General features: G+C 45.0%; 2 protein-coding genes across 3 annotated transcripts; one reads left to right on the top strand and one right to left on the bottom strand.

Moving 5' to 3' along the window:
- The first annotated feature begins 497 nt into the window (after nt 1-497).
- Nucleotides 498-10,315, top strand: anos1a (anosmin 1a). The gene is made up of 15 exons (XM_026301831.2): nt 498-551; nt 1,054-1,338; nt 2,784-2,831; nt 6,369-6,434; nt 6,568-6,790; nt 6,856-7,040; nt 7,579-7,708; nt 7,809-8,014; nt 8,147-8,273; nt 8,389-8,496; nt 8,590-8,678; nt 8,785-8,956; nt 9,056-9,282; nt 9,375-9,507; nt 9,618-10,315. Exons 1-15 carry the CDS (start codon nt 498-500, stop codon nt 9,668-9,670), a joined length of 2,106 nt encoding a protein of 701 aa, XP_026157616.2. The 3' UTR covers nt 9,671-10,315.
- Nucleotides 10,316-18,059: 7,744 nt separating this feature from the next.
- On the bottom strand, nt 18,060-23,809 carry sts (steroid sulfatase (microsomal), isozyme S). 2 transcript variants are annotated; one of them, XM_026301253.1, is made up of 11 exons: nt 23,613-23,809; nt 22,827-23,016; nt 21,972-22,154; nt 21,157-21,278; nt 20,877-20,999; nt 19,986-20,397; nt 19,747-19,883; nt 19,455-19,592; nt 19,152-19,311; nt 18,886-19,007; nt 18,060-18,747 (listed from the first exon to the last, which is right to left on the bottom strand). In XM_026301253.1, the coding sequence occupies exons 3-11, from the start codon at nt 22,133-22,135 to the stop codon at nt 18,395-18,397; spliced, it is 1,731 nt and encodes a 576-aa protein (XP_026157038.1). In that variant the 5' UTR covers nt 22,136-22,154; nt 22,827-23,016; nt 23,613-23,809; the 3' UTR covers nt 18,060-18,394. The 2 variants fall into 2 exon arrangements, with proteins under 2 accessions (XP_026157038.1, XP_026157037.1); XM_026301252.1 differs by lacking the exon at nt 22,827-23,016.
- Nucleotides 23,810-26,234: the final 2,425 nt, after the last annotated feature.

The following is a 26,234-nucleotide window of genomic DNA, read 5'->3' as shown; positions in this document are numbered from 1 at the left end:
ATTCCACCAGCACGCGTGATTCTAAACAAACATGAGCAGGAAGCAAATTGAAAACATGTGATGGGAAATCCACAACAGACCTGAATACCACTGATTTAGTTCACAGATAGTCCTCTTATTTTTGGCCAGTACCCTGGGTAGTACCAGTACAGGGGTACATCCTGGACAGGTTGCCAGTCCCTATTTCCCACAGTTTTTTAAGATTTATTTTACAGAAATATAAAAAAAGGGAGTTCCAGGATTTGGGTCAATGATGTGCTGAAAATTTATAAGTCCCTCTTTCACTATAACAGCATTTAGTTTTTTATAGGGGAACCAATAAGCGAAGGCCCTCAGCATGTAGGGAGCTGGGAGGTAATAGGTGGACCACCAGGGCATCAGCTCCCCACAGATCTGGGCTAGAGACACCCACTATTTTAGGAATACTCCTAGCAGCTGCAAAAAAAAAAAAAAAGAAAAAGACTCGAACCTGCTCTACTGATCCGGTTGTGCCAACCATGAGGAGGATCTCTTCAGAGTTTCCTAAACGTCACGCTCTCTCCTTTCCCTGGGCAAGGAAAATCGACAGAGATGTGTTTGTGGTTACCTTAATAGAGGAGTCTGTCAAAAAAAAAAAACAGCAACCAGTCAGCATCACAACTGGGATTCCCTGCTTCCCTACTTCCACCTGTGTGTAAAATCAAAAGTTCACTAAAACATTTCCACCACCAGCCAGAGGTGTGAGCTGCTCCAACATCTGGCACCATCACTAAATATAAACACTGGAAAATCCAGGTTCATTTTTCCTCTCATCAAGAAAAGACATTAAAAAAATCACAAGAGGAAACAGCTTTAAACAAAATTCAGCTTTATTTAAAAAGTAATCAATGACACATCACCTCCCATTTGAAAGTTCTCCCACACCCACAGCTGAAAGTTTACGACACTTGGGGCTCTGCTTTTCATATTTTGCTGGTTTATCACATCAGGTGTCCTGGGATCTATCCAGTATCCTGGCCCTGACCGTGTACGCCTAGAATCTTATAGCTCCTCCCTTGGCTATATAATATCTAGTTTAGCTGGACTTCCATCACATCACTCCCCGCCGCATCCTCGTGTTTCACTGCCGCCGCAGCAACATCGGCGGTGATGACCAGCGCGCATCTGTGGATTATTTTCCTCCTGGGCACCGGCGTGTGCGCCGGGAGGCAGCGCGCCAACGCTCCTGCTTATGACGACGATGTTGTAGTTGATGATGAGGATGTTGGGGAATCCTGGTCAGCGAGCGTCGCCAGGGCGAGGTGCGCGTCGCGGTGCCTCAGTCTGCACAGCGTGACGGCGCTCTCCACGCCGCTGCAGGTAAGGACTCCTCCCACAGCCCCGCGCGCATATTAATAATAACAATAATAACCACTTTAATTGTAGACCGATCTTAACTAGAGGAGACCCCCGTGACTAAAAAAAGAAATTATATATATATTTAATAAAATTAGGACTCTTATTCTGACTTTGGCTCCAACCATCACAGTTTTTTTTTTGGACTTTTTGGTTCCCAGAAGTGGGACATTGATGAGTTTGTGCGCCACTGATGTCATGTCATTGGCAGCTCCATGACCTCAGGGCACGGGTAGTGGCGGTGTTCTTGGTGTCCGGGGGGTTAGGCCACGACCGGGATCGTCTCTCCGTCGTAGATCATCTGAAACACTACGCCTCTGTTGCTGCTAGGTTTTATTGCGTTGGTCCACTCAAAAGCTGTGACTGTACAGTGAGAAGCAGCAGAGGCCCCCAAAGCTGGGCAGGGCCCCGGAACGTTGTTTTACAACCATTGTTGGGCTGCGGCAGGAAAACCCCACATTTCTGGAGGTGCCACAGTTCAGTGCCCCCCAATCCACCCCTGGTATGTTACTGTTCAGAAAACCAGTTGTCACACAAGTTATCAGACAGGCCCCTTAAAGCTAAAAATGCCCTTAAGGGTTTCTTATAGCACCATTCCCATCATCATTACCAGATACATCTGCGAACTAATAGCTACGCAGTGCATTGTGGGAATTGATATTACCTTGTTTACCTTGCACATTTAGGCCTCTCTGGTGATCTTTACAACCACTGATCGAGTCATCTCTGTGGTATATTAGCTGGTAGCGAATGACCCGGCGTCCCGGTCAGCTACTGGATGGTCCGAGCAGTGTAACTAACCCCGGAGGAGACACTTTGGACTCAGCTCTCCATCAATCATGCTCTGTTTATTTATTGACAGCACAAATGTCAGGGTTTGAAAGGCCACATGCTCTCAGCTGTCAGAAAACACCCACAACAGTCTGTAATCCCTCGATGCTTCCACCTCAGGGGTTATTTATGATTATGGCTCTCGGTATTTTCACCAGCAGTAAAAGGTCTAATGTATGCAAAACACTAATCGAAGCTCAGTCCAAGATCTACACCTTTTTGCATTAGCACCAAATGTGGATTAATCCTCTGCTGAAAATATTCCCCCTACAAGCCCAAATGGTGATCTTGAATCTGAGCTCATTATTTGCCTCAGCGGGGAAGCCGGAGGTGGACAGAGTTTCCCGAACTAGAAGAGAGGGAAAAACAGCAATTTGTCTTTATGTGGAAAAAATTACAGTTGTGTCATACAAAGTGCGGATCTCTTGAGCTCTGTGACGTTCTCTCGACAAACTGTAATTACTGTATCTCACCAACCTCTGAGATCTAACAGCTTAACCTGTAATTAAGGAATTAAAAACCTCTTCCCCTGGACTTCATTCAATTAGACCAACTTCTCTTTTCATTCTCCTCTGCAGAATAATGGATCCTTGGCCTGGTGTCGTCACCACAGACAGTGCTCGAAGGTAGGTCACCACAGCATCCCCTTTAAAAAAAAAAAAAAAATCACCTGAAAAAGTCACCAAGGAATGGGTGCTGCGTTGCTATAACGACCAGCAAAGTGTAGTCCTCACCGGCCTTAGTGTTTGCATACCTGCATTTTATAACACGGATTTTAACGAGAGTGGCTTTGGGTTCGCAACCTGGCAGGGGCCTTTCTGTGTGGAGTTCAAAAGTTGCTTGGTTTACTCCAGGTACTCCAGTTTCCTCCCACAGTCCAAAAACATGTATGTCAGGTTGATTGGTGACTCTAAATTGCCCATAGGAGTGAGTGTGAGTGTGTGAGGTTGTTTGTCTCTATGTGGCCCTGGGATGGACTGGTGACCTGTCCAGGGGTGCACTGCTGGAATAGGCTCCAGCAGATCCCTGTGACCCTAATAAGGAATAACCTGAGATAATGGTTGCGTGGATGGATTTTAAGGAGGTGATCTGAGGTTTTCAGCGCACTTTCTAAAAGTATACACTTTGAGAGTATTAAAACACAGTCCAAAGTAGAAGCCGCTGCACTTTGTATACAGCTTTAAATGGCTGCAGCAGTTTTTATATGATCTGATCAGACTAAAGAGTGGAAGTCGTGGGACTGCTGGTGTTCTCCAGTGTAATAAATCACTCTACCCGTGTGTGTGTGTGTGTGTGTGTGTGCGTGGATGCACGTGGTGCACGTGTGCCACGCGGATAAATCAAGCTGCATAGGAGCCGCAGTGCCAACGGGTGTGCACGGGTGCTGCACGCGGCGGCGCATTGCACGCGTCGTACGCTGGAGTGGTTATTAGCCGCTTTCTCGGCAACCACCATTCATCACCGAGCTTGGCTTTTTATTCTCTGATGCCCCATACATCACACAGCAGCAGTTTCCCGTGAAAGTGGCAGACAGCAGAGGATGGAATACACGCTCGACAAGCTTCCCCCCCCCCCCCCCCCCCCCCCCCACGATATTATGTTCAAATCGTAAAACTTCCCCTGAAATTCACATCACACTCCTTGGTTCATGCACCCACATAGGAAAAAAAAAAAAGATCAGAGCTTTAGTGGGAGTTAGCATTTCCTCAAATTTACTTAGCCAATCACCCTCCTCCTTGTCTCTTCAAGTAAAATATGTGGAGTACACAGTTGAGATAAAGAAAAAGAGTGTTTGGGGGAATAGCAGGGGGCGGGACACAGGCCTGCAGCCGGGGGGGGGGATGCTGGGGAGATGCTCTCACAGCGTGACGTGAAATTAATGCTTAACTCTGAAGGATATCACCAGGTGCGATTTACTCCAGACCTGCATTGGTCCTCTGGGAGCTTAAGTTTGCATCAACATGTAGCAGCAGAGCTGTAAAATCTGTCGGAGCCGCTCTGCGATGGCAGGTGTCCCCTGAAGTATCACCACTGAGCTCGCAGCTCTTTCATCCGGCTGGCTTCGCCCAGACACACTGCTATGACAGTACGTCTCGGGTTCTTCCTGAATTTCAGAGCGGAAACTCGACTGGGACCCGAGACCACTCGGCCTCCACGTCCTCCGCACAGACCCTGCTGATAATGAGTGCTTGTTAATCCTTCTGTTGCTATCTCCTCCAGGCAGACGGCCAGTGCTGAGCAGCAGCACCCTCCCACACAGTCCAGTTCCAATCAGTTCTTTAAAATAAAGAAAAAAGAGTTTAAGATGGCACTACTGTAGCACTGGAGCCACAAAGGGGCGTGCACTGTTCACAGCCTACACAGATGGCATCGAGCTTGGTGTAATGGCCTTAGTGGCCTTCAACAGTCCCTACAACCTTGTTGTGATGTTTGGCTGAGAGCCAGACATCTTTTTCTTTCACTCCTCCTCTCCTCCAACTCTGAAAGCACTTGCTCAGAGTTTGTTCCTTGGGGAAAAGCCGAGCTCTAGTCTGAGGGTGTTTAAAGCTCTGGAATGCATTCAAAGACGGAGAAAGTTGTTGAAAAAGGAAACCAGAAGACAAAGACTGGGTCTTTGTCCCCTCTGAGGGGTTCGTCCGGGCAGCAGATCAAACCAGCGTCCAGCGCCAAAAGGACAGCATTTAGCACGGTCAGCAGAGAAGTTGTTGGCTCCATTATCTCTGGTTGGTCACGGAGGAGCGGTGGGCACGCATCACCAAAAACACACACACACACACACACACACACACACACACACACAGCTTCACAGTGCAGCCAACTACACACAAGTCATGTTCTGCTAACATAAGGAACAGCTCGGATCCCAAATAGATTCTAATTTAGCACTAAACTCTGGAGGTTAGACAAAAGCACCTCTACTGTCTTTTCTACTAGTGTGGACTTTAGGTGCATTCACAAATCTCTCTCAAGCCCATGACAAAGTTCCCCCCAGTCAGCTTTATTTGCAGTATAGTGAAAACAGAATGCTTGATTTGAGTTTGAAATGGGGCGGAAAACTAACTGACGCCGAGGTACAATGGGTTTAGCACGGGAGTAGGAACGTCAGTCCGGATTAGAGGACGGGTCCTCCTGCAGAGACCGGGGAGGGGAGATAGGAGATGGCAGGGCTGGGACAGGGCTATCAGACATGCCTCGAGACATTCTTCATCTCTTGGCAGGGGGAGCGAGGCGCCACGTGCACCGTGGAGTCCATTTGGCAGTAACTTTTTCTTTCCCTCCTCTACGCTATCACATCAGTGTGCAAAAGCCTCGTTTTAAGACTATAAATGTTGGATTCCCCATCTGAACCCTGTAATGCCTGACTTTGCACATGTAAGTGGAATGGGGGCCAGTGAAAGAGGGGTATCGGAGGAGGGGGCCCAGGAGAACTCAGTGGGATCTTCTGCACTTAAAACCAAGCAACATAATCCGGATTTAAGAGGGCCCCTTTCCTACATACGGATCCACAGTAACTATTATATTCCACGCACGTACCGTGCACGTATGAGTATGTGCATGCTCTCAACAGCTGTTAATAATGAGCTTGTTTTTTAATGAGACAACACACCTCAGGGTGATGAGAAAACCCAGTCCTTGCCAGGTCTTATGAAGCCACCACACCTTTAGTTAACTCTCAACATTTAAACATTTATTTATTATTAGTCATGAGGTTAAAGACTTTTGGTGCTGCTGCAGGAAACAACTTTCAACTCTAACTTTTGGATGACCTTCCGTGTCCTCGCGCCACCGTAAGTTGATCTCCTCCCTGCTGTTTCTCACCACGGCGTGAAATTAGCAGCGGCGTGCACTCGCTCCCTCGGGGCTGCCTCTGCTTGCTAGTGCGGGGTTCAGCTTTATGGCAGAGAGGACGACGCTGTTAATTGGCGATATGCTCCAGAAACAGCCCAGACAACATTCATTAGCTTTGCCTGATACCGGATAAGGTGGCAAAAGGACTCCCGGGCCTTTCTACTCAATCAGACTTCCTTCAAAAAACAGTTAAATACTATTGTCTCATAATTTGTCTATGTTTGTTGGGAATTCAGTCTTATGACTTCCTGTTGAATCTTCCAAATGTACTTCTTCAGATCTTGCAGTCTGTGTTGTTGCTCTCGCTTCCACAGTGCCTGGAGCCCTGCAAAGATTCCTGGGAGATGAAGAGGAAGAGCAATTGCAGGGAGCTGTGTGAGGTACGACATAAAAATCAACTGGGGTGAGACAATGAACAGTTCAAAAAGAAATCTCACTAGATTTCACTCCAATTTTCAGGATTGTTGTATGAATGCATCATTTCTTTTGTCCATCTCCCGCCAACATATCTAGCGGGCGTTTCCCAAGAAGCACTGGGAGTGTGTGACGAGCTGCGAGTTCCTTCAGTCGGTGCTGGCGGTGAAGCAGGGCAGCTGCCCCCCGCCGGAGAGGGCCAGTGGTTTTGCGGCGGCCTGCGTGGAGAGCTGCGATCATGACTGGGAATGCTCCGCTCAGAGGAAGTGCTGCACCAACGGCTGTGGCCACACCTGCCAGTCTCCCAAAGACCACTACAGGGGTAGGTAGAGCTGGTGTGATTAATGGTCTGTTGCTTGTTGACAGAATAATGTCCGTCTCCCTCAGGTACTCCTCTGAAGCCGAGGAAGGAGCTGGGTTTCGAGGAACTCTCCTCTGGTCAGCTGGAGGTGCGCTGGTCCTCCCGCTTTAATGTCTCAGCTGAGCCCGTGGTTTACGTCCTGCAGAGGAGGTGGAACTATGGCATCCAGCCTAGCGAGGACACCGCCACCTCCTGGGAGGTGGTTGCGCAGGTGAGCTCTCTGAACGGTGAGATCAAATCCAGGGAACGTGTTCGTGCACTCGCACATCTCTGACTAAAAACAATGAGCGTGTCAGGCCTGATTTATGACTCCCGGGTTTTGCTCTTGAAGACCATTAGCTCCTATCTGTTAAAAGTGTCTGCTGACAGCACTGTTACCACTGTCAGCGATTGTGCTTTTAAAAGGTGCACAGCTTTACAGCTATTGCTTTTTAATGAGTATTTCAATTGAGGGCAAAGGTAGTTATGCTGCACTGATGAACCGAGGAGATCTCACTTGCCTGTGGATGGAATTAAACACAACATCTAGTCATTAATGTCCTAGACCCCATCACCCCACAGTAAATTTTTAGATTGTGGGATATAGATTTCTGCCAGCTACAATATCCATCCATCCATCCATCAGCTTACCCTGGATTGGAGGAGGGGATTCACCCTGAACAGGTCACCAGTCTGTCACAGGGCTCACACACAGGCACAGACAAGGCGGCAACTTGCGTTTTCTTTAATCCCACACTGATCCTTCACAGAGCACGGAGCAGGCGGCGAGGCTCCACGACATTCGGCCTGGGCGCTGGTACCAGTTCAGAGTGGCGGCTGTCAACACCCACGGGACCAGAGGTTTCACCACGCCCAGCAGACACATCCACTCCAGCAGAGGTCAGACGCATAAGAGAGAGAGAGTCAGAAAAAGTTGTTTTGTCAGAAAATTGCAAATGTCCCCCCCCTGACAAATACTAACCCTCACCCTCACCCTCAGACCCCTCCAGTCCTCCAGCTCCCACTGAGCTGAGAGTGGCCAATATAAGCTTTGGCCCCGGCAGGGCGGTGTCGACCACAATCCGGTGGAGTATGTCCGCTGACCTGGATGTCCCGGTCCACCATTACAAAGTCACCTGGAGCTGGACCGCGGCCGGACAGACGTCTGCTTCATCCCTGACCAAGAGGAGGAGGATGGTCAGAGAGGTGTGGACTAATGGAAAAAAAAAAAAAAAAGTATTGCGTTCATTTTCTAATATCTGGCATTGAACGTGGAAATTAGCATTCCTTTATTATCTTGGTATATGTGTGTGTGTGTGTGTGTGTGTGTGTGCGCAGAGCCAGGTGGAGCTGGACAGCATGCGGTCGAACAGGAGCTACACCGTGGAGGTCCAGGCTATTTCCTACTGGGAACAAACTCAACTCAAAGGACCCCGAGCTGTTCTCCACTTCACCACACAGCGTTGTACGTCTTTACACAAAACCACTTAGTACTTTATATTAGCTGATTCAACTGTAGCAGACAGTCAAGAGACCATTTCCCACTTATGGAGGTCATCTGTACTTTGTCTGCTTTAAAGCCACTGCTGCTGCTTCAAGAAACCCTGCAGGTGATGTTCTGGATGTTGGGACACCTTTCTACCAAGATGGGCAGCTCCGGGTTCACGTTTACTGGGAGGCCAGCACAGGTGCGAGTACCACTTCACTAAGAATTTGTGTCCTATCTGCAATGGACAGAATGTGTTTCAGGGCAGTGTTGTAAGCTAATGTGGTTTGTGTAGATCCTTCGCTTGAATTCTACAGAATCCAATGGGGACCAGAATATTGTGGACACAACCAGACCAGGCCCACAGAGAAGATCAGCACAAAGGTGAACTACTGTCAGGTGCAGCATGAATGTAAAGTGACATAAAATAATCTGAGGTTAGGTGTTCTGGGTGTCAGCGTGATCGTTGTGTGTCTTTGGTCTGACCTAGGAGAGCTTTGTCAGCCTGCAGGGTTTGCTCTTCTCCTGTAAGTACAGAGTCCTCCTGCAGCCAATCAGTAAAAAGAGCCGACCTCTGGCAGAGAGAACCACCTTCTTCACTCCGTCCTGTGCCACCATCCAGTCCAAGAGTCCAAAACCCATCCCCTGTTCTGGAGAAACAGGTGAGATAACATCATGTGGTGATGCCAATGCAAAGTGTTTTATTTAATCCGTGTTCATTTAACACCCCCACCCTCACCCCCCGGGTGTGCTTCTTCCAGCTGTGCCACCTCAGAAGACCCCGACGAAGGCAGCCAACCTAACAGCATCTTTCAAGGTCTGGGGCGGCAATGTGACGGCAATTTTTAGCTGGGATTTGTCCAAGCCCCCACCCCTCTCACTGCTGACTGGTTACCAGGTGACCTGGGTGGAGGTCATCCCCACTAACCGCCACAGCAACAACAAGCTGCCTCCCAGTCTCATCTCCCAGTCCCAGATCTTACCCCCAGTCAGTACTGGTAGAAACTCCTAGAACTCTAAAATATTTACAGTTTTACACAACTTGCTTGAACATCTTGTGTTTACCCTTTTCTCTCTCAGGACGGTAATGTTCTGGTGGTGGCGGGCCTGCACCCCGCCAGTCTGTACAGGCTGGAGGTCCAAGTGATCACAGCGGAGGCAGTAGGACCCGCAACCAGCCGAACCTTCCAGACACCGGGGTACCAACACACCGGTAAGAAAAGAGAGAAAGCCGATGACACGTCCTTGCTTGGTTTCTAGTTGCAAAAACAAAATAGAACAGTAACAGCTTTGGTGTGGCCATCTTACGTTTCTTGTACCCAGGTTCCAGGCTAAGGAAGCAACACCATAAACAGCCAATCACTGAGAGGCAGTGAGCCAAAGGCAGCCAATCAATATGCAAGATCCCAGTATCCCAACCTCAGAGTGAAGGAATCCGCAGGGCAGTGATGACTAACGACAAGAGCGGCCTCACCAGCTCCGTCACTGAGATGAAGTTTGAGTCTTACAGTGGACTGGGCTGTTATTGTGGCATTAACCTACAGCACAAATCCCCAACAGTTTTACCCATACTTTAGGGGGCTGCCAATCATCAGCAATACAAAATCAAAAAATCCAACATGCCCTTGTGAGGACTCCAGTTTTGAAAACAACAGCAACTTGACCCACTTACAGAACTTGTATTTCCCCTGTGAGATATAAAACCTCAGTCCTCGCTGTGTCATAAGTAGATGTGAACTGTAATGGCATGTAGCTATACCAGTTTAATTAGCCGTAAGGCGCAGTATGGTTAAGACAATTACACCTCCCGAAATTTGGTTCCAAAACCCAGATGTTTCATTTACCCAGACCTAATGCCCTTTTGTTGGAATTGCATGCAAAATGTGAGCTGTCTTTGTGACCTCTATGCAGCTCCCCTGTACTATGTAAATGCTGTATATACTGTCTATTTATTCATTGTGGTTGTCGGTGCCCACTGGAAACGCATCTTGTACTGTATGTGTGCCCGGCCTTTCGTAAAAACCTCTAGAGACCCTGTACAAAGATCTTTTTTTTTTTTAATTAAAGATGAATTCCACGTCAATACGAGCAGGGCATACCTTGCGCGCACGCTGTTTTTAATCTGCCATTACCTCGCTTTTGTTTCCCGCTTCCTCATTTAAAAAAATTTTTTTGTTCCTTTTTCAGCATCCAGGGGTGACCTTTGACCGCAGAGAGAATTTATAACGATAGTGTAACCACGGCTGTATTCCTGCAGGGGGGGAAGTGAAGCCATGAGAAACCAACCCTCTGCACTCTAACTCTACCTCCATTACTCTTGAGTTGGTGCGCAAACAAAATGGGGTTTAAGCAACCCCCCTGGGGATTGGGTGGTGAGAAGCGTGACTGCTTTTTCTACATGTTCAACACTCAGCAGTGATTGTGCATGATTGCTCCTCACACACACACACACACACACACAAAACACTGCCTGTGCTCTTTTTCAGCCACATAATGAATATACAGCAGGCGTTGTTGTACAAATCAGCGTGTGAGGAGCAGCTAGATTTGCTCCGGGTATGTTAATGAGGCCCCGGGTGTAGTGGATCTCCCTGACGGAGTATCATCTGAATCACTTGCCTGCAAAATGACAGAGGTTGGAGGAGGAGGAGGAGGCAGCGGCACACGGTCGCACTGTGCAGGGAGTCCATTCGGATAGAGAATAGCTCAACCTTCAGTGTAAAAAACAAACAAACAAACAAACAAAAAATGTTTACTTAGGATTTATAACCATTTCAAGATTTTTCCAGAGTAATAAAAGACTTTAAAAACAACAACAACAAGTTGTCCCCGTAATGTCCCAAGTAATGCAAATCTTTTTGCAAGTAATGCTTAAACTATTTAAAAATGTCAAAACAGAACCCATCCATCATCTACACCCGCTTATTCTTAATTAGGGTCACAGGGATCTGCTGGAGCCTATCCCAGCTCTCTCTGGGTGAAAGGTAGGGATCCACCCTGGACAGGTCACCAGTCCATCACAGGGCCACATAGAGACAAACAACCTCACACACTCACACTCACTCCTATGGGCAATTTAGAGTCACCAATCAACCTGACATACATGTTTTTGGACTGTGGGAGGAACCCAGAGTACCTGGAGTAAACCCACACAAGCACAGGGGAGAACATGGAAACTCCACACAGAAAGGCTCCTGACAGGTTTCAAACCAGGAACCTTCTTGCGGTGAGGCAACAGTGCTAACCACTCAGGCCCCATATATTGCGTATAAAACTCATCTTGGCACAACATTGTGAACAACAGGTGAATATTAAAGCACAATGAGAAAACAAAGGCGAGCATATCTTACGGAAGTGTATCAAAATAAAAGCCTCTCACAGGAACCACCAGGGAATCATGAGAAACACATGAACATAATGTGCTGGATAAACGATCACGAGGAACTTTATCATAGTTCTACTTTCTGTTATGTCGCACAATGACATCATAGTCACTTTTTAGTAAAAATCCATACTGACATATTGCTCCTACTATGCATTATTTTAATGTAACCATCGAATCTTGAGTATTTTTATTTACCAATAAAACAAAATATCTGTTTGACACTTGTGGGTGCCAGCTCTTGTCATATTTTAGCTCTCTGCGGATATGATTTTATCGATTATATGACATTGTGTGCTTGTGTTTATTTCTCTGCTGAAAGTGCGAACAAGGACAAAGCAGGGGAGAGAAATGCGACGATGAACCGCAACGAGCAAGACCTTGAAATAGAAAAATAATTTCCACTTTAATTTGACGGCGTGTGCCTCATACAGGCAGACGCTGATGATTTGCCCTGTGCGTGGGCATCAAATGTACATAAGCGTCTTGATAGGCGTCAAATTTGATAGAACACTTAGTGATCACACTCTTTATTTATTTGTATACGAAACTGTGCCGAGGTGGAAGTTGCAGCTTTTCCATATAAAGCTCAGAGACCACATTGTGGCGACTCCATCCATCCATGGGAATGATGGCAGCAGCATGCGGCACAGTGTAATGTCACGGCCATAACTAAAGGTTATTAAGGATTCCTTATTACCGACTGCACCATGGCTCTACAGCAGAGAGTATTAACTGTGGCGATCCTGGAACTGTTCTTTTTTTAGCGTTAGGCTGCACCAAAGCCGGATCAGATATCAGGAATAACTAATATGATTCCCTGTGATTGTGCAACATGCTGCCAAAGATGATTAACTCAGCTGTCAAGGGGTGAAAAAAGACTCAGTTCAGGAATTATACAGAAATGACTCATCCCCCTACAGTGCATGTACCAGCTTACTAATAAGGCGTGCACTGATTTTTAATAGGAACCACTGGTGGTCAGGCTGGAGGTAACGTGCTGTGCGGATGAATGGTGACCTCTGCCAGTCTGAATTCGCGTCCAGTCTCTGTAGCGCCGCGGCGGAGGAGAGGAAGGGGGTGGGGCTGGGTGGCTGCGGAGACCGACCCTCATCCTCATCGTTTAGCATGTCCTCCAGGTGACGCAGCTTTTGTTTAGAGCTGGGACCGCAAAGATCGCCTCGGTCTGTTGAGCCTTTTGGTCATTATGTGAGTCCTTGGCCAGCAGAGTGAGCCAAAGCACTGATGAGAACCTTGGACTCATTGATCTGTGCGTTTCCCCTCACATAAATCCAGGCGAGTGTTGTTGGAGCCCACTCGTTAGACACTGGGTATCGACTCTGCTGCATTACCGGGTGCTTTTGCCAGAGAGACTCCGGAGCACACTTCACAGTTACAGCTTTAAAAACAAGTCGTATTTTGTTACTACTGGAATTACAGCGACGTGTATCATACAAATACATTCACAACCACCACAAGGGCCATCAGTGACTAAATGTACAGCAGGTGCAGGATGCACTAAATTGCGTGCCAAAATCCCAAGGCTCTTAAAAAAACCAACCAAAAAAAAAAAAAAAAAAAAAAAAAACCCCGCTCACTTTGACAAACGGTTCGACTCATTTCTTAATTTCCCATCCTCTTCATCAGCTGCTTCGTCCCCCACCGGCTGAGGTGTCGAGCAGATGGGACTGTAAACCACGTGCCTGGGAGGGCTGCGATCACATGCGTGTGCACCCACGCGCACGAATAAAAACACACTCGGCTGAACTTCGAACAAGACAAACCATATCCATCCATGTCGTTGTCGGGTCTTGGCCACCGATTAACAGGTCGCTGGCCGTAGAGGATAATTATGAGCTATTGATATTTCTGACACACTGCTACCACAATATACCAGCCCCGCCTGCAATGTTTATTAGTATATGACGGGGACAGATTTTATTGGCACATGTATTTCAGAAGTGCAGTGTTTGAGCAGATGGTCTTTCCACATCTGTACCAAACTCAAGACAAGCCATCCAGATGTTCCATTGGATACTGGCAGTGGCGGATCTAGAAATTTGTACATAGGGTGGCAAAAGGTTTTGGTAGAGTGGCATAAGAAGGTGGAATATTATTATATTATATTAATAAACACTTCCCAGACATTTTTAATCTTAAGAGAAAAGGAACAAAACCAGTGTGGGATCTGTGGTGGGAGGGCAGCCCCCCCCCCCCCCCGTTTGCTCCCTGTAGGTCCGGCCCTGGATACTGGCTCACCAGATAGATGATTCCTGAGCGTTTGGGTGGACCCGTAAGATCATTACATTTTAAAGCTTCACAGATGCTTCATAAATTCACGCCCAGGTTGCTGCCGGATCACCCGAAGCTCTACCGCAGGAACGGCAAAGAAAGAGTTGCTGCGAGATGGAATCAGCTGAGGCGCAACATGAATTATTTACAGTTTACAGGGAGCGAGCTGAAGCTTCGACGTGGCAAAGCCATCAATTCACAACCTCCGCCACTCAGGAGAAATGATGAAGTTGTTTTCTTCCCCCTTGCACCATTAGGTGTTCTGATCCTTTCCTTGGGCTGTGCTTCACTCTCACACAGAGACGGGCCTTATTCCATCTTTTCCCGGTAGAGCATGAAGGCACGAGTTTGGGTTCACTGGCAAAAACCAGACATCTGCTCTAAAAGGTGTTTTTAATAATGAACCTGGCAACGACAGGATTCAGTCTGGGTGTAGAGGTTTCTGTAATTTGTCCACCTTGGAGGATTTGACCCTGAATACCACTGAATATGTGTATTTGTTGTGTGGTTGCCGCGTTATTTTCCGTTCTGTGATGCCGCTTGTAAATTTCACTTGACCCACTTTGAGATGGCCCCTGGCACAGGAAGTGAGGTGTTGCAGGATTACCGCTTTTAGCTGCGGAGCTGCAGACTGGGCTGTGAGAATCAACCGCAGGACGTCCATCTCCATAGTTGAGCCTCTTGATTTAGTCTCCAAACTTCTACACCTCCTGGACATAAAACTTAACAGACGGTGGGTTTTCCCGAAAAACCTTAAAATAACTGGTCCCACTCTGGCTCTGTGTCCCGGGATCTGTGCAATCAACAAACACACGCAGATACAAAACTGAATCAAATGCAAATACGAACAAGATCAGAGAAAACAAACTACCGTGAACCTCTACTTTACTTCGGAGTCAAAAGAAAGATATTTTCAGTCTTATTAGATGCTTGCTGTGCAGCGGAGTTTCTTTTAGACACGGCATTCAAACAGTTTCTCCCTGCATGACTGAAAGCCCAGAGGGCCAGGAGTTTTGATCAAGTCTTTTATTTGTTGTTTTGTGTAACTGCGACTCACAGGCATCCGCGCACCCCTCCCCCCCGTCACACGCGCACACTGCCCTAATTCTGCTGTGGGAGCTGGGGGCACAGGCTTCAGGCTGTGGATGCCTTTCATCTGACCTGGAGTGTGTGTCTGTGAGAGAGAGAGAGAGAGAGAGAGACGGAGCGAGTGTTAGAAGCAGCAAAACCCGCAGGATGGCCTCAGACGGTGTCCTCCTCATGAAATATACATCGGTATAACCTCACAGCGCCACGCGACTCATTCAGCAGCCTCGGCTGGAACTCCGTTTCATAACTCCAGTCGGGTTTTATGGAGTGTTTGATAAAACTCGGAGGGAAATCAAAGCGATCAGACATCTGCTGTGGATCAGACCCTAATAACAAAAAAAAAACAAAAAAACAATGTCATAAAAAGTGTCATGAACATTTAAATAATAGTGTTCTCTGGTTGGGGGTCGGAGTAAAAAGATAATATCCTGTCTGTAAATGTGGTTTGTGTGTCCAGCTGCGTTTTCTATCAATAAAACACACTGCACACTGAATATGGTAGCTGCTCTTGCTGTTACTGGACTCACATTTGCATTATAATACATGTGAAAAGGTTATCTGCAACATTGCTCCCTATAATAGTGTCAACTGGGGTTATTTTCCTATTCAGCAGGTGTTTTGAGTATTCAGCTGTATGAACCTAAAGGAAGAGAATATTTTTCTGATTTAATTTTAGAGGTGGGTGGGGAGCAGGGTGGGGGTTGTTTAATATTACTTGACACAAATACAGTGAATTTTGTAATGCACTTCTGTTTGTTATGCCTAGCCTCCGTTAGAAATATGAGATATATGTTAACGCACACTTGCAATTACCATATTTACTAGACTATAAGTCACACTTTTTCTTTACTCCTCTGGCTTGTCCTGTGACTTACAATATGCTTCTGCCTGTTGTTATGCCTGGCCTATGTTCTTCATAGGCTAATTTAGAGTATAATTAGTATAATTAGAAACGCAACTTATACGCTAAAGCAACTCATATATATTTTTTTTCTGTTCAACAAGGTTGTTTTTGCTAAAAACAACTAATATTCAGGTGCTACTTATAGTCTGGAAAATAGGGTAATAGTCTAGACACTAGTGCAAATACACTGAACACAGGAGTATGTAACATTTAAACCATATGATCTTAAGTTTTTAGTGTTACTTTACAATTCCCCTCCAATTCCACCTGAGTCCTGCACGTTTGAAAAGTCCTGGATTGAGTCTGTCAAGCTGAACAAATGTTAAAAAACATCTTACCTGTCTCATTTTTATCTGCTTTTGCAGTGCTGCTCAACACTACGTCCTTGTGTCGGATGTTCTCAATGTCTGGAGCAGCTGCTGAGACGGGACCATAAAATCCTTCTTCACAGACAGAAAAAACTGGTGGGGTTACCAGGTACCGTTCCTTGTTGGTTGAGTTCATATATTGGAGGAAGGGGATGTGCTGTTTCATCTGGTGGTCTTATATCTGAGCAGATCCAACTAGGGGTTTACTTCTTGGACTGCTAGTATTCAACTTTTACATTAAATCAAATCATACACGACAACAAATAAAATGTTGCTTATCACAGTTATGCAGACGACACTCAGATTTACTTCGCCCTTTCACTAAGTGTCTGTTGTCCCTTAGACTCAGTATATCAGCCCTTAGAGCAAGAAAATACCTGGAAGCAATTACATTTCCTTCAACTAAATAAAGATAGCACAGGTGATTATTTTAAGTGACACGAAGGAAAGAAGAAAAGAGTACTCCACGGTGTGCCTGCAGACTTATAAAGACGAAAACCTAATTCAGAAATCTCATCTAAATTGACTCAGATCTCAGCTTCGGCGGCCACATCGAGGCCTTAACTACATAATCAGCATTTTATCATCTCAAACAAACACCAAGGTCTCAGTCCAGAAAGGATTTAGAGGAACTCATTCAAACAGGGAGGACTATTATACTGGCCTTTTGTCTGCTGTTCCCAAAATAAAAAGACTTTAGCTCACTCAAAATGCTGCTGAGGAGGACTGAGCACATCACTACTGTCCTAAAACCTTTACACTGACAGTTTGCTACAGAAGAGATCATAAAAGCACAACTTCCTGTTTCTTAATCAACTAGTGATCTGGATCTAAATACATTTATGATTGTTATTATTATTATTGTTATAATTGTTTTCCCTGACGCACTTGAGTAAACTTACACTTTTGAATTTTCCTTTTATCTACTTTCATTTTAATATTTTATCTTTGTCTTAACTGTATCTTGATTTGTGCGTTTTAATATTCATATTGCTCTTCTTTGCATATGTAAAGCACTTTTTGTCTTTGACATGTGCTGTACAGTGCAAACAAAGCTGCCTTGCCTGCCTGTGGGACTGTTTAACAACACTGCTCCCTGCTGGTGATACTGCAGTACCCCCTCATTTAACGCCCAGTGGGCTCCATCTGTCCTCCCAAAGCACCACGGTGCTGCAAAAAAAACAGACAAATCAGACAACGGCTACAGATTATTGCAATCGCAACAACCATAAGTCTCTAGAGTAACTAGGTAGGCTTAAATTGCATTATGTGACAAGAAGGTAGAAGACACCTAAAGGTAGCACTGGGTATCTTTGATGCCCAACAAATATTTTTCCTTTTGTCAAAAAACATTTGCAAAACAGAATGAATGAAAGATTATTATTGATTATATGATTTACTGACACACACACACACACACACACACACAAGTCCACGGACATGTTGGCCCGGGGACCGTGACTTGTTTTTCATAGAAATAAGATGAAATGCAAGAGTTCTTACACACTTAACATTGTTTTGTTTTTTGATTAAATATGTTCAAACCTGAGCATCTGCATCGTATTAGTTTTGTAACCACCAACAAAACAAACATCAAACAAACAAACAAAAAATAATAAATAAATTAAAAACAAAATTAGTAAAAACGATTTCACGAACCTCATAAAGCATCACACAATTCAACTTTAAAACTGCTAAGAGAGAAATTAAGTAAAATGAAGGAATATGACTTGAGGGAAGATTGTTTATGTACTGTGCCCCTTGGAAACACAACGAATTCCAAACAGAAGTCCATCTGACTGATACAGAGGAATGATCAGTAATGAGTCATAAGTAATGAAGCGCAGCGCTCTATGATAAAACAGTTGCCTAAGTAATGATTTAAGATTTTAACTCCAGTTTAATTTTTTAATTTTGTGCCAGTTCTTAAAAGGCAGTACTTCACTATTTAAAATAAAAACAGGGTTATGAGTCCCATATTCCAAGTGTTGATGGCAGGAGAACTGGCAATGTACACATTCTGAACCACGGAAATGCCCCCTACTGCTGTAGCCCTGATGAACCCCTATTGGTCCTGCTGGCACTGACAGAACTGTCCGAATGTGGAGCAGCAGGGCTGCAGCCACGGCTTCCACATCACGCTCCCTGGAGTCAGCTGGCTCTCCACGGGCCTCACCGTCGCCTGATGCCTCTCCGTGGCCTCCTTTATCGCAGCCAAGATGGAGTGGAAGGCCGGCTCGGTGTCGGGCGTCAGCGGCGTGGTCTCTGATGGGTCCCTCGAGAGATCGAAGAGCAGCGGAGGATCGTGGTAGGTCACGTAGGATGACGTACAGAAGCAGAGGTGTGTGTGGAAGCAGGCTGTCGAGGTCTCTGGGTAGAAGTTTGGTGTGAAGTAAAAGGCTTTCCACACGGAGCTACCTGAAGAATTTAAAATAAAAACCACTAAATACAACTTCTCATCTGGAGATATTCAGTGTATCCTGGATCAGTTTGTATGTAACTATAGCTTTACAATGCAAATGCTTCTGTCTCTGGTTGGGGTGACGGTGAACTCACTGTTTTGGGGGTGCCATCTGACTGCGTTCAAGTAGGTGTTACAGTAATGAAACAGAAACTCATGGTTCGACCTTTCAGCTCTCCTCTGCAGCAAATCCATGAGGTCGTGGCCGTCGATCTCCCTGTGGACCAGAGGACAGTGAGTCAGCAGCAAATAGTCTCTTTCCTCGCATCCTCTGCTGGACCGGTGAATCACAGCCCCCCCCCCCCGAAACGTGACTCAAGAGTTCAGGATGCACTTCTTTTGACTGATAGTGCTGTCTCACCTGTCCTCTGGGACTGAAGCTCCACTCAGCCGTATCACCGTAGGAAACAGGTCCATGTTGCTGGTGGGCTCATCTACCTGCCCACCACTGGGGATTTTCCCCAGCCAACGCAGAATTCCTGGGACCCGGATCCCTCCTTCCCAATTTGTGGCTTTCCCTGCTGCTCAGAGGAAAGAAAATTAAAAACAGTGCAATACATACATTTCAGGCATGGGAGTTATTTTATCACATGTTGTAATAAACAGCCAAAGACTTGATGTGTGTGTGCTAACAGAAACTATACTGGCTATCGTCATACTGTACCTTTATATATTCCATTCCATCCACTGTGGACCTCCCCTCTTACAGAAATTTCCTCCAGGTGAGCTCCCTGGTCCGACGTCAGGTAAAAAAGGGTGTTTTCTGTCAGTCTGAGCCTGTCCACAGTCTGCACGATCTGACCTGGTCACAGCACAGACAAGTTCAATGCAGTTTAGTTGTGGGTTTTATTGATAAGATCGCATCATCAGTACAATGATCCGGACAGTGTAGAAGTCTTAATGCATTGACAGCAGACATGCATATTCTTTAAATAAAACAGACTTTATTGACCTACCTACACTCCAGTCCACCTCCTGGACGGCATCTCCGTAGATGCCGTGACGGCTTTTTCCTCTGAAAGCTGCTGAAGCAAACATGGCTGTGTGCACTTGGATGAAAGAGAAAAACAGCAGGAAAGGCCTCCCTGAGTTCCTAGCAGAAACAGAAACTATGGTTTAAACAGATCAATCAGCAAGAACAACAAGAGTTTTTGATCCATGTGGTGGAGGGACTTCATATACACATGCAGTGTACCTCTCTATGAAGTCCACAGCTTCTTGCGTCATCCTCTGGGTCAGGTTCTCAGATGTGAATGGCTGCTCCACAACTCTGCTGTCCCTCATGAGAACGCAGTTGAAATATGGGACAACCATGATGAATCCCACTATCAGACCTGTGACAATGACCAGCAGGGTCAGCAGGCCCAGAACCAGCCTTCTGCGGATGGTGATGATGCCGATGTAATGGAGTATAGCGGCGGTGACCAGGACGATGGCTATTGACCCATATGGTAAATATTTATGGATCTGGAACACGGTGCCGTGCCCAGGCTGGCAATCCCGAAGGTTAGTCAGGGGAATGCCGAAGAAGTAGTCAAAGCCGTGGACTTTGGGGTGGTGGCAGTGATCGTGGCTGGTCTCACAGTTAAGTCCCAAGTGCCATTTTCCTGGGAACAACAAAAGATATGTTAAGATATGATAAATCACAGTTGCAACTACCGTATTTTCTGGACTATAAATCACACTTTTTTTAAATTTTTACTCCTCTGGCTTATAATGCACTTCTGCCTGGCATACTTTTTTCATAGGCCAATTTAGACTATCATTAGTATAATTAGAAATGCAACTTATACACCAATGCGACTTATGTTTTTTTTTTTTCTATTCAACAACACTTTTTGCTAAAAGCGACTAATATTCCGGCGCCACTTATAGTCCGGAAAATACAGTAGTTATGTTTCTAACATCTGGCTCTAGGTTGTCAGGTAGGTCTTATGTCTGCAACCATATGAAGTCTTGTTGCTAAGCAATACAGGCAGCTGAAAATGTTAAGCACAAAATAAATGTCTAAAATGTAAGATCACCACATTTAAGAGGTAAGAGCCGCACTTAGCAATTTGTGAATTGAAAGATAATTGCAGCGTACCTATAAGAGCTGTCTTATAGCCTTGTTGTTTGGCAATCTTAGCAAAGGTAACTTCCTGGCTGGGAAGACCTCCAGACACTGCATTAAATATAAAGACATCATGTCCGCTACTACCAGCCATACCTATTAAAGAGGAAAATGAAGGATATATTTTAAACAACATAAACACATAAATGGACTTTCTGCAAAGTGGTGTAATTTTCTGTTTGACGCTCTACTGTCTGTGGCCACTTCCTACTGAGCCACATTAAGCAATGTGTGTCTGTGTCCCCGGACTGGCCTGATCGTATCGGGTACCGTCCGGTGAGGAAAGCAGCCCTGCTGGGGGTGCACAGGGGTGCCGCGGCGATGTGATGGGTCAGCTTCATGCCTTCCTGTGCCAACTGGTCAATATTAGGAGTCCTGAGAACCACAATTTGAAAAGACAAATGAAAGTCAGACATGAATTTTGTACTCTCTTACTGCTGCATATTTTCTCACAGAGGCCTTTCAACAGTTTTCAAGATGCCTCAAGCAAATCCAAAATATCTGGAAGGCAGAGCTGTTAAGAGATTATATTTGCATAAGTATACCTAACATGCATTAGTAGTAAACTTTGGAGAGTACTATTTAGGCAAATTTAGTAACTTGATCACCACAACCCTAAACTTTTATCCTACCTTACTTTATAATCACATTTTTACAAAATAAGTAAATAATAAAGGATGCTAACAAAAAACTGATCATAGAATGTTTTCCATATACTATTTATACTGTAGTTTTTTTTTGTTTGTTTTTTTTTTTTTCCATATGACCCCACTCGCCATCATAGTATCAGGCTGGAGGCAAAAACCTCAAAAAACATTAACGTCCAAACCTTGAGCAAAGAAAAGCTAACGTACGGAACTGGAAAGATGTGAGAGCACGTATTTTGAATGAACCGAGCCTTTATCCATGTTTATGACAGAAAAGAAAAGTATAAGTGTTCCACATGTCACAGATAAAACAATTAATCCATTAATCACGAAAATCTAAAAGTAGCCAGGATAGCTTCGTTACCTATAGCACTAAAACTATGCTCAAGCCCCACAGAGCCAAATGAAAACATGTTTATACCTCAGTGTTTTATTGCCATAGCAGCCCAGATCTCCAATTCCTAGATCATCTACCATCATCAGGACAAAATTGGGCTTGCTGCTTTCCTGAAGAGACCCACAGCTCAACTCCAAGAGGAGTAGCAGCAGGAACAGCAGCGAGGATGGCTGCCAGGTGGACCTCATGTTGTCAGAGCAGAATCACCTGAGGAGAAATCAAACCAAATGTTGATACAGATATGTGGTAGCGTTTCACCGTTTTGTTTCTGATTCAGTGTCACACACCTATGGCTGGAACCCGCACATTTACGGCTGCTTAAATTTTACGTCTGTTGTGCTGCTCGTTTTAAAAAAATCTTATGAGATATTGTCACTGCTCCACAGGGACATATCTCTCTCTACTTCAGTCAGCTGTGGTGCAAATGCATCACTGTCACAGAGACTGTTTGCACTACACACATTAAACTGTTGTGTGTGTTTGTGTGTGTGCGCACTGCTTCAATCTACCTTGCGAGATTGCCCCCAATATTCATCACAACCGTGTATAAACACCAAGTGCAAAGCTACTCCAAAGAATGCAGAGTCTGCTATCTGTAAGGTCATTCAAAAGCTCACGATCCTCTGTCCTTCAACCACTGTAACCTCAAATCAACAAAATCATATCCTACTACACTGAACAAAACTGCTGACTTATGTTATGGCTCGTTCAAAGGCCTTATCCACAGAGGTGGGAAGTAACGAGGTACAAATACTTCGTTACTGTACTTAACTAGATTTTTCAGGTATCTGTACTTTATTTGAGTATTTATTTTTCTGAGGACTTTTTACTTCTACTCCCTACATTTAAACACAAATATCTGTACTTTCTACTCCTTACATTAGAGAAAACTTGCAGTGCGACATGGAGGAAGAAAGGGATCCAGGGAGTACTGCAGAGTCCAGCGACGATGCAGCAGATTCGGGAAAAGCAAGACATTCCCCATCCATGGCTGTATTTAACTGTTCAATGTTGTCGGCTCCAAGAATCATTCAAGGTGAATGTGTTGTGTTTTGTTCTCTGTACCAGGCTGTTAATAAAAGAAGAATTTCCTGTTTCTTGTGTTGAACTTATTTAGTTTTGTGGAGTTATAAAAAGATCTCTTGTGTATCACTGATGACAAAAACCAAAAACAAACATTTGTACTTTTTTACTTAAGTACATTTGAGACTCTGTACTTTCTTTTACTTGAGTAAAGGAGTTGAGTCAGTACTTCTACTTTTACCAGTTTTTTTGTCACACAAGTATCTGTACTTTTACTTAAGTAGAGTGAGTACTTTTGCCATCCTATATTCTTTAGCAATATTTTTAACTTCTCAGTTAGCCAGCAAAACTGCTCGGAAGAATCCTGTTATTGACGATAGGGCGGTTGCTCTGGACTCATTTCTTATTGTTAATACATAACAACAAGACAAGACATAACAAGATTTACACTTAAGAGGATGCTACACACAACAGCTGCAGGAACTGTTTGAAGTATAAAATTTCATTTAGTACTTTTACGGCACTTCATTGCTGTACTTTACTATTACGTGTGTACTTCACTACATTTCAGCAAAAACTATTAAAAGACTAAAAAAAACAAAAACAAATCACACTGCACCTTTAAAAAAAAAAGTTACTCACAGAAAACCGAACACTCTTCTGGACGAATGAGGTATTTAAAGTAGTCACTACACAAAACGGTGTAACGTTACTTTTGTAACCTCCGGTACTTCAGTAAACCATCTTCTGTTCCGTGTGAGAGCTCAGGTGTTTTCGAATCTACCGATGTTCCTTATACCTACTAGCTCAAAATTTCCGGACCGTGTTCAGCTGTGAGTACTGGCAAATCTCGCGAGATGTCAAAAATTGAGCTAGTGTGATTACGAAAGCTCTTACGAAAACACTCTTATCAAAACTGGGCGCACAGTGCTGAAAGGTTCACCCCCCCCCCCCCCCCCCCGTTGTGCAGTGAACTAAAACAAATGTTGCATCACATTAATGAATGTGTACGTCAGGCTTTAAAGGTCTGCAATACGGTTGTTAACCGATACCCTATAAATCAGACTGTAAATGTTTATAATCTCTTATCTTATAGTCTTGAGAACCCCCCCCCCCGCACATACACTCCTCCCCCCTTTGGTTGTTTCGCAGTTTAGCTGAGTGCTTACAGCTACTGATTCCCAACCACTACCTCCACTGAAGTTTTCTGTTGTACAAAAACAAAGACCAGCTTGAACTCTGCAACTGAGCAAAGTCTCAGGCAGACTCTATGATCCCTTCACACTGAATTTCCAGGTTTTTAAATTGGCAGGTGATAAATCTTAATGTTTGCAATAAAGTAAAATATCTTACCTTACAAGTAAAAAAAAATTTCGGAATCAGAATCAGATCTATTGTCAAGTATGTTCGACACATGAGAAATAGGACTCTGGTGCAGTTGCCCCAATTACAGTTATTGCACTATTGCAAGGGTTGTTTACAGTGTTGTGGTATCAGACAACATGGATTAAATGTTCATCAGAAAACAGTCCTTGTGGCGGGTTGTTTTGACGTACAGCTTTCTAAAGCGCCGACCAGAAATGTCAGATGTCAGGGGTCTGCAGAAATCTTCCCTGCCCTCCTTTTCAACCCGTGAGGTGTACAGGTCCTCGATCTGTTCTTGTCATGTTTGGATGCTGAACCAAAACACAAAAGTGTTGGACAAGCAGAGAACAGACTTGACGACTCCCATGTAGAACTGTACCAGCAGCTCGTGAGGTGGGTTGGACTTTCTGAGCTGACGCAGAAAGAACATTCTCTGCTGTGCCTTCCTGATGGTTGGGCCTGATATTAGGTGTCCTGGTGAAGGTTTCCACTGCTGATACAGTTCTGCTGAGTATGGTGAGAGAGGGGTAGCATAGAGGGGTCTCCTTCTGAAGTCCACCATCATCTCCACTGTTTTGAGGGTGTTGATCTCCAGGTTGTTGCGACCACAACAGAGCCAGCTGTTCAACCCCCTGTCAATACACATCCTCAAAGGACTTCACAACTACAGATGTCAGGGCGACGGGTCTTTAGTCATTCAGTCCAGTAGTGGAAGGCTTCTCAGGAACCGTGGATGGTTTGAAACGGGAAGGGACTTTGCACAGTTCCAGTGAGGTGTCGAAGACATGTGCTCATGTATAAATTTATTTGCCTTTTGGATAGATCTGAAAATGAGATCTTTTCGTGTTCTCAGTTCCAGTTTTGGAGACACTGGTATGGGTGTCTCTTGTTAAATATGTTACACTCCTCTCTTTCTTCGCTATTACGCCCCTCTAATAAATCCTATGTACTAAAAGTACAAAAAGTTTTGACAGTCAATTCTATGTATTTATATAACCCTCGTTGGAAATAATGGTTTCCTCTTGTTTTTCAACATGTGACATCTTTCTTTACACTTCATATTTCATAGTCACGCAGCTTTTTCAAATCAACTTGTGAATTCACGGTCACAGCCTCGGTGTGTTTTTGATCCACTCAAAATACCAGGTGTCCTTGCTATTCATGGCCCTGTCTAATTCCTTTTGAGGCATTTTTTTCTTTTTTGCACCTGATGTGCTGTGTTGTGAATGTGGGAAGCAGCTGAAGTGTGGAGAAATACTGGCACCTGTTGTTTGGGTCTGACAGTGCAGAATCTACATTCTTTTTTTCCCTTTAAAGCTGGGCTAGGCTCTCAGGTCCCTGGGGAGGGGGGGGGACTTTGGTGCTGCTCTGAATTTGGTTGAGGCTATTCTAGTGAGTTCGGAAGAAAAAGTTTGAGTTTCAGAACTATTCATCTTTCCCCCCTTTTTCCTAACCAGGGTCATGGGGATCTGCTGGAGCCTATCCCAGCTCTCTTTGGGAAGAAGGCAGGGGTACACCCTGGACATGTCACCAGTCCATCACAGGGCCACATAGAGACAAACAACCTCACACACTCACACTCACTCCTATGGGCAATTTAGAGTCACCAATCAACCTGACATACATGTTTTTGGACTGTGGGAGGAAACCGGAGTACCTGGAGAAAACCCATGCAAGCACAGGGAGAACATGCAAACTCCACACAGAAAGGCTGGGTTGCAAACCCGGGACCTTCTTGCTGTGAGGAAACAGTGCTAACCACTCAGCCACCATGCTGCCTCAATTCTAAATCATCCAAATATGCAACCCTGATGTTACACCAGTCAGATGTATATATCAGTATATACCCTTCAGCAGCTTCTTACCCCTTGACAACAGAGCTAAGCAATACTTTCACAA

The sequence above is a fragment of the Mastacembelus armatus genome, chromosome 2 (assembly GCF_900324485.2).
Source record: "Mastacembelus armatus chromosome 2, fMasArm1.2, whole genome shotgun sequence".
NCBI classification, from domain to species: Eukaryota; Metazoa; Chordata; class Actinopteri; order Synbranchiformes; family Mastacembelidae; genus Mastacembelus; species Mastacembelus armatus.
The sequence above is the reverse complement of the archived record's forward strand: the minus strand, read 5'-3'. Positions and strand labels throughout refer to the sequence as shown.

Excerpts from the sequence above, each read along its gene's own strand:
- sts (XM_026301253.1), bottom strand. The coding sequence starts at position 22,135 with ATGAGGTCCACCTGGCAGCCATCCTCGCTGCTGTTCCTGCTGCTACTC. Across the intron at positions 19,884-19,985 it reads GCTGTGGACTTCATAGAGAG|GAACTCAGGGAGGCCTTTCC; the intron begins GTACACTGCATG and ends TGTTTCTGCTAG. Across the intron at positions 19,008-19,151 it reads GCTTCAGTCCCAGAGGACAG|GGAGATCGACGGCCACGACC; the intron begins GTGAGACAGCAC and ends TCTGGTCCACAG.
- anos1a (XM_026301831.2), top strand. The coding sequence starts at position 498 with ATGAGGAGGATCTCTTCAGAGTTTCCTAAACGTCACGCTCTCTCCTTT. Across the intron at positions 6,791-6,855 it reads TCCCAAAGACCACTACAGGG|GTACTCCTCTGAAGCCGAGG; the intron begins GTAGGTAGAGCT and ends CGTCTCCCTCAG. Across the intron at positions 8,679-8,784 it reads CAGAGAAGATCAGCACAAAG|GAGAGCTTTGTCAGCCTGCA; the intron begins GTGAACTACTGT and ends GGTCTGACCTAG.